The 16,814-nt window shown below is 36.0% G+C and overlaps 1 protein-coding gene across 4 annotated transcripts in view; it reads left to right on the top strand.

The window, feature by feature from the left end:
- Nucleotides 1-16,814, top strand: part of SRBD1 (S1 RNA binding domain 1) — a 226,706-nt gene that overhangs the window by 123,697 nt on the left and 86,195 nt on the right. For all 4 annotated transcript variants that reach the window (XM_060117692.1, XM_060117691.1, XM_060117694.1 and 1 more), the window contains exon 16: nt 1,441-1,523. In XM_060117692.1, the coding sequence (XP_059973675.1) occupies nt 1,441-1,523 (83 nt within the window). The remainder of the gene's footprint in view (nt 1-1,440; nt 1,524-16,814) is intronic.

Here is a 16,814-nt window from a genome sequence, read left to right as displayed (position 1 = left end):
TTTATTTTTCGAATATTTTCGATCCATAGTTGGTTGAATCTGTGGATGTGAAACCCACAGATATGGAGGGCTGACTGTATTTGGTTTTAGAGGATATCAGGTATTTCTCTGGTGGCATATGTTTTCATATGACTATAAATGTGGTTATTAAAGGAAACCATTTCTCCTATAACCTGACATGCTTGCACTAATTAACCTTTTATGAGATTTGATGAGAAAGGTGTATGTGAAGGCCTTGGAATCCCCATCTCTTCTGTGGGAGAAATAGGCAGATTGTAAAACATCAGCTTATTGCTCTCTAAGCTTGCTTTGCAAGCTGCCATTGTCACTGTCTGTTAGCAGTAATAATAAAAGATATGAAAAAGACTTGAATGTGCAGTGAACTTTATGTTCACAGTAGATCTTATCTCTGATGAGAGGCGGCACAAATCAGTGACTGGAGAATCTGATAGTTACTTCTAAGAAGTGGCTTCTTTTACCAGACCTTGAACAGTTTAACACGAAAACAGGCATGGGGTTTCCTTTAATGGCCTTAATGTTTTTACTTAATGAATTTATATTTCATCCAACCTTCTGTATGAGTAGGTGACACTGACTAGCTTTCACGTGTTTAGAAAATAAAAGCTGTTCATTTGTAAACACTCAATGCAACTAAATTTCTTTTCTCTAACTAAATCTATCTTATAAGCTAAATTAGTTATGAGGCTTTGTTAATAACATACGGCTTTTAAAAAGATGATAATAAATGATGACTAAATAAAAATCATGACACGAAGGATGTTTAAAGTTAACTCTCAAGTCTCTTAAAAATGGAAAGTGATGGTCAAGAAAGGGATGTAATTAGGACTGTGCATGTGTTAGGAACAAGCAGTTGGGACGCAGATCACTTCTCAGACTAATCTTTCAATCATATTCAAGGTGATTCAAGAGTATTCACTAGTCAACTAATGATCTCTGATTGCAATAAGATATGATTCTATCATTTACTCATCTTTATCAGTATCTAGTCCTAATAAGCATATTTAATGTACAAATGTGTATCATGTTTATAGCAATGCAGGATTATTTAAAAGTAAAACAAATATCTACTTGTTCTTTAAAGTGTGAGTTGCCCTACTATACTATATTTAAAGGACAAACAGGTAATTGTATAAATATAGCAACTAAGTGTTTTATTTGTTTTTCCAAATGTATAACCCTTTCAATGTGTTCGTGCTCAGGAATACCTAGGAGTTCTGGTGACATAATTAATCCTGAAATTTTGCATTCACTTTTTGTGTGGGGAAAAAAAAAGGAACTCTGAAACTTGGTTAAATTGTTGGCCTCCTTGGGGGGAGGAATAAAGAGGGATAACTATGCATTATGAGGAACTAAAATAGTAATTATCTGGATACTGCTTTTACATTAAGCCATACTTGTTTTCTGATTCTGTTTTTTCAGTTTCCATAGCAAGGCGTGTACAAGATCCATTAGCTGAGCTAGTGAAAATTGAGCCGAAGCACATTGGAGTTGGAATGTATCAGGTAAAGCAGTGTGGATCATTTAATTTGTGAAATCCATCAGTACAGAGACAGTACTCAAACTTGGCATAGTAATTGTCAGTGGGAATAAGTTCCCATTTTCAAAGGTTATACAGTTTGTGGGAAGGTAGTTAGGTGTTATAAATTATTCAGGAAGGAGGGAATTTTTTTTCCTGGTCTTTATGATTTTAATTAAGGCTTATAATGAACTATAATCAGCTTAAAAACTATTAAAACTCTAGATACGACTAGTAACTTAATCTGAAGAGCCTCTCCTTTTAACGTCGCTATAAAAATGGAAGGGGTGTGGAGAAAGGGGGGTATGTTGCCTCTTTTTCTAAACCAGTATGAACTATTGATCTTTATTGATCTTTCAGGAAGAAGCCTTTGGTACCTACTGTGATTTTTTTTCCTGTTTTCATTCCTATTTGATTATTATAGTTCGTTTTTGGTCATTGCCCAGTGTGAGCTAAAACCTTTCATTTTTGTTACTGTGTAGTAGTAATAGTAGTAATAGTGCTTCTTGGTGTTGCTGCTGTATTTTCAGTTCTTGAAACTGTGTTCCTTAGGCAATTGAGGGCAGCACTAAATCTTGGCAAAATGAATCCATGTTGGCTTAAGTGGTCTCCAGAAACCTCAAGTTGAATTATTTTCTCTTTGATGAAAGTTCTTCTTAAGCCTGAAATAGAATATTACTCTCTATATAATTTTCATGAGATTTGAGTGATAGGTACTATACTTTCTCTAAGGAAATATTATATGAGGTCATGGAATCTGTGGCCACTAGAAATGGAAGAGACCTTTGAGATCATACAACCCTACCCTCCTCATCTGACAGGAAAAGAAGCTGTGTCCTAGAGTAGTTAGGATTTTTACCCAGGCTCACACTGTCAAAGCCTGGACTAACCGGTCATATATTGGGACTTAACTGGAGTTTTCCCATTTTATAGCAAGTTAGACCAAGAGGCATCCAAACCTTTAACTGGACTTCTTCACTGGCGAGGATGCTTCCTAAAGGGACTAATCTAGCTACAGATAGATAAAATGCCTAGTAACTAAAGAGTATACCTCTTATAGCAGTTTTATGATATAAGCATCATAGTTAAGAGAAATTATAGTTATATTAATTCAAGGTGGTTATGGAAGTTATGGAATACCTCAGTTCCTTAGTGGAACAAAGGAAAGAGAAAGTCAAACTTATAGAACCCAGGAGGCTAATAACCTATTGGCATCAAAGTGGTCTTTAAGTAAATAGCAGGGACCTAGACTCCAGATTTGGATTCAGAGATAGCATTTAACGTGAAAACAGTTTGTAATTCGTTCCAACAGCAATGAGAAGTAAAGGAAGAGTTTTAAGCAGAGGAATGCCGTGATCTGATTTGTATTTTTAAATGTTGACTCTGACTACTCCAGGTGAAAGATAATGGTGGCTTGGACAAAGTTAATGGCAGTAGAAATGGAAAGAAGTTAAATCTATTTTTAGGGACTACTTGGTAAGGGAAAACAGTTGTGAAGAATTTGCTCCAAAGGTCCTGAGGATGCCTGAGTGGAGCAGATTTGGTGAGGATAAGGTTAGTAATTCAGTTTCGAACATGTTAAATTTGAGGTGCCTGTAAGAAATACAGGAAACTAGGAGTTGGATATACAAGTCTGAGATTAAGAGATATGGCCATATTAACATTGGAGTACAGACTATTTAGCAAATAATGGCACTAAGAAAATGATCAAAATGGTGGGCAGAGCTCATGATATTCTAACTACATTACCACCACCACTGGCATATCCAGAACTCCAAATTCCGTAAGATGACAGAAAAGTTGTACATATATATCTGTACCTATGTAAACACTCACTTACATGAATCAATTGATAATAGTCCAGGAAAAATAAGAAAGGGTCCCATCAGTGGGTAGAAATTTCAGGAATTCTTGAAAGACATTAAGCCTGAAGAATCACATCCACAGAAAAATGAAACATGGTGGAGCCACACCCAAAAATATATAGATCAGTAGGGTTCTCAGAGCAGAGTCATATTCAAGTAGTGGGGAGGGGACCTGCAGGATTAGATAAGCAGGTGTGTATAGAGCGGCTAGGCCTGTGGTGACCCCCCTCCCTCAATATTCTGTGAATCCCAGCTAAAGCACTGAGTATAACACAGAGGCCAGAGAGGCTGGGTGATCCCTCAAGTAGCTTTTGATTGTCAAGAAGCTCAAGGAGTCTCTTCCTGGCAGGACAAACTCCTGACATGTACATGACACCTGGCATCATATCCCACATTATCACTCGAGGCACATGGTGCTTAACAGAAACAGCATACACAGACAAAGAGGGACTCTGAAACGATCTTGATGCCAAGAACCACTAAATGTTTGAGGAAAACCTATGATAGAAAAATGAGGTATCAAACTTAAAAAAATAACACCCAAAGAAACAATGAACAGGCAACAGACTCTGAAATAAGTTAAATTAACATTCACAGAGAGATAAGTGGTTATTGCATTTCTAAAACAAATATGGGATAGAATGAAATTAAACCAATCTAAGAATTTTAAAATATGATTGTTAAGATTAAAAAAATCCCACATAAACAGGTGAAATAGAGTGGACACAGCTAAAAGCAAATTAATGAACTGGAAGATTGAGCTAAGAGATTCCTTAGAGTGCAGTCTTAAACTGAAAAAGGTGGGAAGCATGAACAAAATGTCATATGATGTAGAGCTCCTTCTAAAGCTTCAACATTCATCTAACAGAAGGTTCAAATAAACAATGAGTGAAGGGGAGTTATAATCACAGAAACAATAGAATGAAATTTCTCCAATTGACAGACAAGTCTTTTGAAAAGGCCTAATGAATACTGCATAAAAGAGTAACAAAAGACCTACACTCTGATGCCTTCCTGTGAAATTTCAGAATGCTAGTAATAAGGAGGGACTAACTAAAAGCTTCCAGAGAGCAAACATAGTTTATCTACAAAGGAAAGAATCAAGTTGACATCAGTCCTATTATTGGTAAAAAACAAGTAACAGAAGATAGAAATGCAGTAGTTTTGAAGTTGTGAGAAAATTTTTATTTTGAACCTATAATTCTATATTCAGGCAAGCCAGCAATTCAATGTGAGAGGAAAATAAAAGCATTTTTGGATCTGTAATGATTCACCTTCTCTGGTTGTTACAGACCTTCTTTGAAAGAATTATTTATGGAATTACTCCTGCCTAAAGTGTCGGAGGGAGGGGCGGGGGGATGGGGCGGGGAGGGGGAATGGAGGTCCGAAGAAGGAGAAGGCATATTGTGAGGAAACAGGATCAAGGTAAGGAAACAGTGGAGAGCTTTACAATACACACATATCCAGTAAAGTGTATCTGTATTGTTGAGTCTCATAGTTTTTTAACTATAATGTTCATCTTTAAATATATTAGTCTGGATCAGATCAACTCAGCATGAGAGGGTATAAGAAAAAGAAGTGATGAAGTGTTAGGATTCTTTTCAAGGAAAAAGATTCAGATATAGATTAACTCTACAATTTTTTAGAAAACATAATCTGAAATATATGAATAATAACCACAAATAGGACATTTAATGTAAATGATGAGAGTAAAAAATAAAGTTTATCATTCCAACCAAAGGCAGAGAAAAGAAAATAAGAAAGTATAGTAAATAAAAAAAGTATATGATGAGAGGAATAAGTATAGTAATAGGTAAAGGTGAAAGTATAGTAGTAGATAAATTCCCCTATGAATAGAACCTCAGACTTTTAAAAATAAAATATAGCACTAAGATGTATATATGCAAAAGGTACTTCTAAAGAAAAAAGCAACCTTGATATTTGAAATTTGGAGAAAAATATTCCACACGAATGAAAAAATCAGCAGTGTTAACATGAGATGAAATAGAATTTAAGGCAAAATGCATTAAACAGGTCAAAGAGGGATATTTCATATTAATTACAGATAGAGTATCCTAAGAAGGTATAATTGCCCTGAGCATTATAGAATGCTAACAGCATAGCTTCAAAAAATATGCAGTATTAAACACTTGTAAAAATTAGGGTAAGAGACAAGTCCACTTTTTTGGTAGGAGCTTTATAGACCACAACATAGCAACACATACATTTTAAAACAGCTTTATTGAGATATAATCACAAACCATACATACATACATACTTGAATAAATTCACCCACTTAAAGTGTACAAGTCAAAGATTTTTAGTATATTCATAGGGTTATGAAACTGTTACCCTTAATTTTTTAACATTTTCATCACCCCAAAAGGAAACCGTTAGCAGTCACTCTCCAGCACTCCCTTCTTCCCCAGCCCTAGGGCAACTACTGATTTATTTTCTGTATCTATTGATTTATCTATTCTGGATCTGTCATATAAATGAAATTATACAATATGTGGCCTTTTGTGACTGGCTTCTTTCCTTTAGCATAATGTTTTCAAGGTTCATCCATAGTGTAGCATGTATCAGAACTTCATTCCTTTTTATGGGTGATAGTATCTCATTGTATATATACACCACATTTTGTTTATCCATTTATCAGTTCATGGAAGTTTGGGTTATTTCCATTTGGGGGCTATTATGAATAATGCTACTATGAACATTTGTGTACAAGTTTTTATTTTATTTTTATTTATTTTATTTGGGGTGGGTGGATTTAGCATTTTATTTTTAAATAGGTATTGGTTAGTGAGCAACAAGAAATTATCATTAGATATTCAGTTCTTAGGTGAGCTAGCATTGTTCAGTAGATCCATCCAAAACTAGTCTATTGGCTTTTTATCTAGAGAGATATGGATGTATAGTAAAACTGTGTACAAGTTTTTATGATGTATGTTTTCATTTCTCTTGAATATATACCTAGGAGTGGATTTGCTGTGCTATGTAACATAAGTTTAAAGCCCGATGATGAAGTAGGAAAGTTATTGGCCACAAATGTACATGTACATATAACTAGTACATATTTTATTATTAGAGTTTGGTATTTTCTTGTTGATTTGTACACATTTATATATTGGTTTATATAAAACATTTACAAAACATTTACAAAGAGCCTCTACATACCATTCACCATGGATGAAATACAAATTTCTCTCTTTATCAGACAAACCCAAATTAGACAAGGGGTTATTATTTCAACCTAACAATCGAGTAAAGTTGTAATAAAATGATAAATATCTGTGCAAGAAGGGTACAGTGAAATGAGCATTCACAAACACTGCTGGTGGAAGTGTAAATTGTTATTTCTAGCAAATAGTTAATACCAATCAAGATGTACTTTAAGAAAAGGCATCCCTTTGACCTGGTAGTTCTTCCTTTAGGAGTCTCTTCTCAGGCAGTAATAAGAACTATTTCTAAAATTCACATACAAGTTCGCTGTTACAGCAAAATGTTGGAAGCAGCTACAATAGGAAAATAGTTAAATGAGTTATGGTATATCCACTGGTTGAAATATTTATACAACCATTAAAAATTTAGGCTTTCAAGGCCGATTTAATGACATGAGAAATTGCTCTTGACATATTTTTAAATTGCAATAAAGTTGTTGATACAGAATTAAACCAATTTGTGTTTTAGAACTAGAGATGTGCATTTACATTGAAGAAAAAGGTAACTGGCTGGTGACTGATATTTATATCTTTGTTGGTGTGATTAGGGAATCTTTTCTTTTCCTTTCATTTTTTTTTTTTTTTTTTTTTTACTTTTTTTCAAACTTCTTATAGTGATTATGTATTAGGAAAAATGTGCTGTAAAACAAGTATCTGTTTCCATTTCCCAACCGATGGGCCACTTAATTTTAAACCTTGATACAATAGACTTCCGGTACAACCAGAATGGGGCTGGATTTCTTTTTAGTTGGGACCTTTAAGTGCTTTTCGTATAAATTTAATACTTATATTTATTCTGATTTAAATTATGAGTAGCCAGACAAACAGTGCTGATTTTAAAAATGAAAGCTGTTCAAAGAATGTTAAATAGATGAAATAATAGAAGCTATAATATTATTTCAATAGAAACTAAAATACTTTTGGTTTAATAACAGCTAAAATGCTCAAGGCAGCACTCCAGTCCTTGTCTTAGAAAATGGGGAGAGCTGATTTCAAAAACACATGCCTGTCATTATTTCTGGAGAGAGAGACAGCCAGTGTGGTCGAATGACAGCATATCCCGAACTGACCCCTAAAGACTTTGCTGGAAAGTGGCTTGGTGTTACTCCCAAGAAAACACTCCAGGGTGAGAGCAGGATGATGCAGGGTTGGCTCTGTTGAGTTCTGTGGGACATGGGGAATGATGGTTTAGCTTGGCCTTGTCATATCCTGAGAGTACAACTTGAGTACATTGGATTTACTTGCTATTTATTTCTTCTTTGGACTGTGTTTTAGATGCTTTCGTGCTCATTTACACCTGTATTTGTTAATGAGTATGCAAGGTAAAGTAGGAAAGACAGGGCAGTCCCCTTTCCTTCTTTATGCCTCTCTGTTAGATCATTTGATGATATTAGAGAGTGAAATGGTTTTCCAAAATGAGTTTCTGGAACCCTTAGTGGATTTTCTATATCTAGACCATCTTTATTCCTCATTATTATGTATAATGAGGAGTCACTGTAAAAGGAAAACCATCTTCCCAGCTGCAGTTTTTCATCATAAAACCTCAAAGGTGGGAATTTGTATTTTATTTCCCCACCCCCTCTGTGGGATCAGTTCTGGATAAAAACTAAACAAAACCAAAATAACCCAACTCTTCAGTGGTGACATTACTCTGTTAAAACCTATTTTATAGTTAATATTGTAGGGATTAAGAAATGTTTTAGTTTAGGTATGTAAAGGGTAATAAGGATTCTCATCTGTCCTGTATTGTTTGTCCAAATCTTTTTAAACATTTTAATCCTTTAATTATGTGTTATTGTAGAGTGGAATATAGAAAAGAGTCTGTCCCGTGGATATCCACTTAGATGACTTTACCTGGATTTTGCCCCCTATACTAAAGCAATATTTTGAAATCGATAAAACGCAAAGGTGAAAGAAACATAGAGGAAGTTGTTCTAGAAATTGGGCAGTATTCACATAGATGAGTTCCTTGACAAACGTTTTTACAATCTTGTCCCTTAACTGTAAATCCCGGGATACGGGCTGTACTTGAATCCCTGATTTACCAGATATTTATGCATGAAATTCAAACTTAGCCTTGCAGTTTAGGTATTTCATTTATTTTTGACCATAACTGAGCTGTTTCTATAATTGAACAAAAGCAAGTAATTGACCTTGACTGGGAGCATGAACTCATATATTAGAATTTCCTGTTATTCCTAAATTTAAAGTTTTAAAATGTCTTTTCTGGGTATGTTTTTTTCACTTCTGGTTGAATTATGCTTCCTATGTTGAGGTATTAACTATAGTTTTCTCAGGTTCTTAGAAATCAGTGACGATGTAATAAGCCATGTACATATACACACTCCCTAGTATAACATTACTTATCTTTAAAAGAAATGTGAAATGTTGGTGTGGTTTGAAAAACCTTTTACCAATAATACCTTAAATTATTAACAATGAAATAGCTAATTACCTTTGTCTTTTGTTTACTTACTCTTTGTCATTGACCTTGGACAATGAAACTAGATCAATTTCCGTTTCTACTTAGGCTCACCTTCTGGTTTCATACATCGGCACAAAAATCACTCTTAGGATTTCTAAAACTTTAAAGTATTTTCACAGTATTTTAAACTAGGTTTATCATGAATGATTGAAAAAAAATTACACATGACACTAAAGGTACTATCTACCATAAAGGAAAAGATTTTTAAGTTCTGCATTAGAATCTAAAACATCTCTGAATCAGAAAACAGTACATAGAAAATCCACAGACAGGGAGAAGGTATTTGCATCACATAAAACCTACAAAGGATCCATAATTTATAAAGATCTGCTATAAATTAAGAGAAAAAAAACAGTTCCACAGTAAAATAGCAAGGAACGTGAACAGGCAATTGACAGAAGAGAAGACACACACTGAAAATAAAAATGTGAAAAAAATTATCACTCTGATTAATAATTGGGGAAATGCAAACTAAAGCCACGATGGGAAACCTTTCAGGTTGTCAAAAGTTAGTGTGACAGTTTGGATGTTAGCAACAATATGGAGCATTGGGAATTTTACACGTTATTTGTAGAAGTCTAAGCTGGCACAGCCTCTTTGAAGAGCAACTGGAAACTAGTAAATTGAGAGACTGGGATTCTCTTCAACTTAATTTCATTGCTAGATATTCATAGCCCTGAAAAACTCTCTCTCATGTGCACAAGAAGACATGTACAAGAAATTCACTGAAAAACTATTTATAGTAGTAAAAATTTGGAAACAGTATGTCCCTTATCTGGAAAACAGGAAAATAAAACTGTAGTATACTCAGATGGTAGAATATGACATAGGAGCAAAGATGACCCAATTAGAGCTACCTATATTAATATGGGTAAACCTCATAAGATACAATATTAAGAGAGAAAGCAAGTTGCAGAATATGTATAGTATTTTATGATTGGTATAAAAATTTTAAATATGAAAAATAATACTGTGTACTATTTATGAATACCAATGTACAAAGTAAGAATATAGAAATAAGTACTGGAATCTAAGGTAGTGGTTACCTTGAGTGGGGCATGAGATGGGAGGGGAATGGGAACTGGGAGGGGTATAACAGGAGTTTCAACTCTATTTTGTATTTCTTAGGCTGTTTGGTGGGTACATGGTGTCCTTTATACTTTATAACTTTTTTGTTAAGTCAAATTTTATAAAAAGATGCAAGAAAGCTGGGTCAAATGATAAATGTGTTTTATCTCAGGAACTTTGGCTTTCAATTGGTTTTAACTTCTGCCTTATACGTGTGTGTGTGTGTGTGTGTGTGTGTGTGTGTGTGTGTGTGTGTGTATTTTACTGTGAGGATTTATGTAACCAGAAAAATAATACAGCTATTTTCATTTTCCAGTGAAAATGAAAAAATACTTTTAATACTAGGTTACATTTCTCTTCATAATATTCTTTCAAATTTTCATCTTTAAGACTAATTTTACAGCAAATCAAATACTCTTTAATGCAGAGTTTTAACACTATCTTTATATTTTTTCATTTCACAAATATTGGATTCTTCTCTGTGAATTTTAAGAATTAAATATTATTTGCTTTGCTCCATTACCTGAAATGGTCATTGCAGAGACATGGCCTAGGACAAACCTGTAGACTGTTATAACTTCTAGTGTTTATTTACAGGGCAGAGTTGGGTAGAACAGATGTTTAAGGGGTTATAGTGTAATGTGTTGTAATAATGTTACCATAATATGACTAGCATTCATCCTATACTATTTTCTTTTCACCACTACCCCTGCAACCAACACACTCCTAAATTACCTAAATTAGAAACCTTAAGATTAGGCAAGGGAGCTTTTAATAATCCTAGCCTACACCACCTTCCCAGATATTTTAGTTTAATTGGTCTAGGGTGGGCCCTAGACATCAACAAACTTTTTAAAATTCCCCAGGTGATTCTAATGTACGGGCAGGGTTGAGAACCATTGCTTCTTAAAGTACAGTCCCTGGACCAGCAGCATCAATATCATCTGAGAACTTGTTAGAAATGCAAATTCTTGCACCCCCTTCCCAGACATATAGGATCACAAATTCTGTGGGTGGGGCACTGGAATCTGTGTTTTAATGGCTAAGGTTTGAGAACCACTGGTCTCTAATGCTTCTCAAGCTTGAATGTACAGTAAAAAAAAAACCCTTCATGAGGTCTTGTTAAAATGCAGATTTTGATTCAGTTGGTCTAAGGTGGGGCATGAGATTCTGCGTTTCTAATAGACTCCCAGGTGATACCAATGCTGTTTGTCTGAGGATTATACTTTGAGTAGCAAGAGACCCTACTGAAAGCCTCTTGGGCTGTACCCCAGACCGGTTGAATCAGAATCTGATTTTAACAAGATTTCCAGGTGTTTTGAATTCACATTACAGTATTTGTAATGTAGAAGGAAAATCAGGACATGCAAGTATCCAAGGGGGATGAGAGCTTGAGAAGCAAAAATCAATATTGTAAAACACTGAAAAAAATAAAGATAGGATAAGAATTGGAAATGTGTCTTTCATGTTTTTTTTTTTAATGTTGATGGTGACCCTAACAAGAATAATTTCATTGTAGTAGTGGAGGCAGAAGTCAGAAGTAGATTGAGGACTGAATGAAAGGTGAGCATTTAGAGACAGGTATATACAGATCTTTAAAGGAGAGAGTTTTCAGAGGAGGTCAGGATTTAAGTGTGTTTAAATGTTTATAGGAAGGAAGTAGAAACAGAGGGAGAAGTTGAAGATGCTAGAGAGAGAGGAAGCTAGATGCCTGAGGAGATGACACCCACAGCTTACCTAAGAAATAGGCTAAGGAAGGAAATGGACAAGAGTTCAGAAGACAGAAGCTCCTGGGGTGGTGGGTGGCTGGGAAGAACTGGAAGAAAGCAGGACTGGGAGGGATTGCTCCTCTACCTGGAGAGTTTTTTTTCTCTTTGAAGTGGGAGCCTACTGTTTTATACGCCTTATCCCCCACCCCAAAGAAACAGCTGCTAGTTTTAAAATTGTTGAAATCATAGTATTCTTTTGTTTACTGTCTCTCCTCTAATGGAATGTAAACTCTCATATGAGGACAAGGTGTTTCCACCTCTATCCACAGCTCCCAGGACCTGATCCATAGATACTCAGTAAGTATTGTATTTGCCGAATGAATGAACGAATGGTAGATTATTGGTATAGTTGCTCATTTATTATATTTTTCACTCTGTTGTGAACGCACCGTAAAATTTTATCCTCTCACTTAAAAATTTTGTTTGGTAAACTTGAAATGTTGGTTACTAGTATTTTTTTTTTAATGAATCTCTTTTCGGGAAAAATGAGAACTTAGGAGCAGAGAACATTAGAATAGCCATGTGGAGTGAGAATGGCTGTGGAAAGTAAAGGATTGCTGGGGATGAAAGAACTAGTCTTCATAGCACGTATCTCTTCATTTCTTTCTCCCCGACAACACACATCCTTTTCCCTATGGAAATAATTCTTACCGGGACAGATCAGAGGGAGCACTTATATAGGAATGTTCTTTGATTGTGATTAAATTAGTAAATCAGTATTTCTAAGGATCTATGATTAATGCAGTATAATATCCTTATCAAAGAAAAATCTTTGTTGCCATGGAATTCATCAGAATAGACTCTTTCCTTTAAAGTGAAATTATCTATTAAAATGTAAGCTTGTGGAAATTCTTTGAAATTTCATCTTTGTTCTCCACAGAGCTCTAAGGAGGTTTTTAGTATACTGGTTAGGTCGGATATTGGTTGTACGTGGATGGATAGCCTATAGACTAAAAATACGATTATTGCAAAAATGTTTAATTCTGGCATTCATATAGATATTACTATTTATTTTGCTGAATATTGTATATAATTATGTGTGGATAATTGTTTGGCATACTAAAGAGAGAACCTGAGATATAATTCTTTACTCAGTGCAAAACACTACTATCTGTATAACATAATAATGTTCATATTAGAAAAAATTATTGAAAACTCAAATGTAAGGATTGTGCTAGATAATTATAGCGATTGGGAAGAGAAATAAAATGTGTAAATATTAGGAAGACCACTTCCGAGAATTTAAAAACTATGTTCTATATATCTGATATTGTTCAGGAATGTTGATCAACTCATTCCTCTAAATATGTGTGTTGGAGGTGGGTGTTGATCGTGGGCTTTAAGAATAGCACAGATAAATTTAATTACTAGTAAGATTATATTATATTTTAAATTCAAGGGGAAGGCTTCATCATTATCATAGTAATAATATGCATTAAATGCATATATAAATGCATATAGAAAGGACTGTGAGTTTGATAGAATTTAGGTCAGAAATGAACTGCCTGCAAAGTGATTGTAATGTGGTACAGACACAGGAAAACAGGCCTTGTTCATTTATGGTATAAGTTCACTCATGGAACATTTGTCCAGCAAATCTCTTATGCTGTGGACAGTTGTGTTACAATGTCTTTCTTCTGGTGATCATGGAAAGGAATTCTAAGGAGAAAAGTCTGTATTGAGGAAAAATTATATCGATGAGAGGTCTTTTTCCCTGGGTTTTTCTCAATAATTTTAAATAGCATTACAGGTAAGAAAAACTAATTTGCCTGGATTTATATAGAATGAAGATTGTTTCTCACTTCCACAGAAATAAACACGGGTTGTTTTTCTTTTTGAACAATTAACTTTAGAAGATATCTTTGGTTTTGGGTGAGATAGTTGGCTGCCTTCTTTGTGAACTGTTAAGTCTGGTGATATATTGTCTTTCTTTCTTTTTTTAAAATAAATTTATTTATTTACTTATTTTTGGCTAAGTTGGGTTTTCATTGCTGCGCCCGGACTTTCTCTAGTTGTGGTGAGCGGGGACTACTCTTCATTGCCGTGCACAGGCTTCTCATTGCGGTGGCTTCTCTTGTTGCAGAGCATGGGCTCTAGGCGCGTGGGCTTCAGTAGTTGTGCCATGTGGGCTCAGTAGTTGTGGCTCGCGGGCTCTAGAATGCAGGCTCAGTAGTTGTGGCCCACGGGCTTAGTTGCTCCGCAGTATCTGGGATCTTCCTGGACCAGGGCTTGAACTCATGTCCCCTGCATTGGCAGGTGGACTCTTAACTACTGTGCCACCAGGGAAGTCCCTCTGGTGATATATTTTCTTTAATAATCTAGATCAGGCTACCCAAGCTGTTTATTGTACAGTATTATTAAAAAGGATGTATTTTCTTTTCAAATGTATAGTTGAAAGGGAGAATTTTCTCCTGCCATATACAAGGCTTTTGTTCATTATTTATTTGGAATAAATGGGGCCAGAGAGTACGAGTACAGTTAGAGTTCGTTGGAGGGGGGATGGCAAAGACTTTTTGAGGCATGATGTGCAAGTGAGTGTTTTTAAGTCTCAGAGGTGTGGTTATGTCATAACAGCCATAACCGCTGGGCTTGCTTTATTACTTTTATTAAAACAAATCTGTATGGGGGTGCTCTGTGTATTTTGGTGATGAAGGAAATGAGGTGGTTAATTTATTATGTGAACAGCACTTTCAGCTAACCACAGCGTGATTCACGGAGAGAGCGGTGGAAAAGCCTAGCTCTGTAGAAGTGACTGCTTTTTGATTTGTGGACCTTAACTTTCCGCACTAGAGCATGAAGTTTATCTACAAAATGGTTTCTTCCCTTTTTTTCCCTGCAAGGTTTTTGTCCAACTTTAAACTTGAAATTTTTTCCTTTATTTTATTTTGGGTATTTAATGAATGTGAATGATCTAAATAGTCCTGCAAGTTAAGTAGGGGTGGGGGGGAAGGAAGGGGGCCCATGTGTTAGGGCATTAGGGAAGTGGGTAACATCTTTACGGTTTCCAGGTAGCCCACATATACCTCAGAGGAGGACTCCATAAATAAATAAATGTGCTAACCCCTCCACCAATGAGGATAACTATCTGGTATCAGATATGAGTTAAGAAAAAGTGGGGCACCTGTTGTTCTTCCCTTTTGTTGGATGCATTTATAAACAAATGCTGTGGGCCTCCCTGGTGGCGCAGTGGTTGAGAGTCCGCCTGCCGATGCAGGGGATACGGGTTCGTGCCCCGGTCTGGGAGGATCCCATATGCCGCGGAGCGGCTGGGCCCGTGAGCCATGGCCGCTGGGCCTGCGCATCCGGAGCCTGTGCTCCGCAACGGGAGAGGCCACAACAGTGAGAGGCCCGCATACCACAAAAAAAACAAAAAAAACAAAAAAAACAAATGCTGTAGTAGAAAAGAAAATCAATCTTAGGTAAAATAGTCTCTGACAAATGTTTGTTTGGAAGTGGAGGGTGATTATGGGAGAAGGTGAGGATGTCATGCCACCTAGAACTACACACACTCTAGAAGGAAATTAACAGAACAGCCATCCACCTGATGAGGTTGTAGGGTTATAAAGCACTTGTTGTATACTCATAACAACAGCCACTGAGAGACCAAGAAAAGTTGTTTTCTCTGGAGTTGTGCCATATCCAGCATCATCTGGTGATGTGAACCTGATGGAAAATAAGTCATCTTCCTGGCGATATTTTTGAAAGACCCCTTCGTTTTCCAGATGTGCCAAGTATCAACCACTTATAAACAGAAGGACTCAGAAATCAATCAGTCTTAACTGATAAGAATCGATTAAAGCATTTTATACCTGGCATATTACAAGGCTCTATGAAAGTAAGGATGACAATCAGTTTTATATTTTCTCTCTGCTTCTTTGGAGTGACACACCACATATCTCTTCAGAGCCCTAAATTTGCTCTAAAAATTATGTCATTCCCTCATAGTGCTTCCCCAGCGAGTTGGCAAAGGCCAGGAGAAACATTATTTGTATAGTTGAGAGACAGTGTAGAGGAGGGAGGTCCAGGCCCGTGGTTCATGTAAACAGGGTGGACGGGGAGGGGACGCTGGCACCCCTGGTTGTGTTGTTATTTAGTCATCACGTGCTATCAGTCCTGGTGAGGACGTGTCCACTCTGAGACTGATTCAGCCACAGGGGCTAGTTGTGACCATCCATGGTCACAGACTATGGTAAGAATTTAATTTTAAAAGGAATTAGATTGTAGGCAAGACTTAATTTTAATGACATTGGTTGGGCTTCTCAAACTTTCAGGTATCCTTACCAGTAGAATGAAACCATGTTTTGCACATTCCAAGAGACATTATGTTTGACACCATGTGGATTTGTCTTCATCGTGGTTGGGTTACTTTTTAAAAGATTGAGATCTAAAAATTATTCTTGGGGATTGGCTTTAAAAAGTCTGTGACTCTTCCTTCGCCTCCTGAATGTCCATCTCAAACCAATGTGGAACATAACAGTTATTTTAGAAGCATGGATAATGGAGAAGTCTGATTCCAAATATGCCCTCCATTCTTCTCTGCCTTCCCCAGCATTTTCTCCTGCTGTGTTCTCTTGCTTATGTGTCTCTTTCTTTGTCTCCCTTCTACCCTCCTATGAGCGGCTTTTTGCAGAGGTAGTCTGTTCCTTAGTCCCTTACTCAGGTCCCCTGTATTCATATGGTGTGAAATACAACCAGACTTTATTAAAAAAGTGATTCTACCCTCATTTGTGATTTGAAACCTACTCAGGTGTGTGTTGATAAATTTAAGCAACTTTATGAGTTTTCCAAAAAACAAATCTATGGGCATGCTACTAACTGAACATAGACCCCACTATGGCAGCAGAACACAGAAGACATCCAGCCCAA

This window comes from Mesoplodon densirostris, chromosome 14 (genome assembly GCF_025265405.1).
Source record: "Mesoplodon densirostris isolate mMesDen1 chromosome 14, mMesDen1 primary haplotype, whole genome shotgun sequence".
NCBI lineage: Eukaryota > Metazoa > Chordata > Mammalia > Artiodactyla > Ziphiidae > Mesoplodon > Mesoplodon densirostris.
The sequence above is the reverse complement of the archived record's forward strand: the minus strand, read 5'-3'. Positions and strand labels throughout refer to the sequence as shown.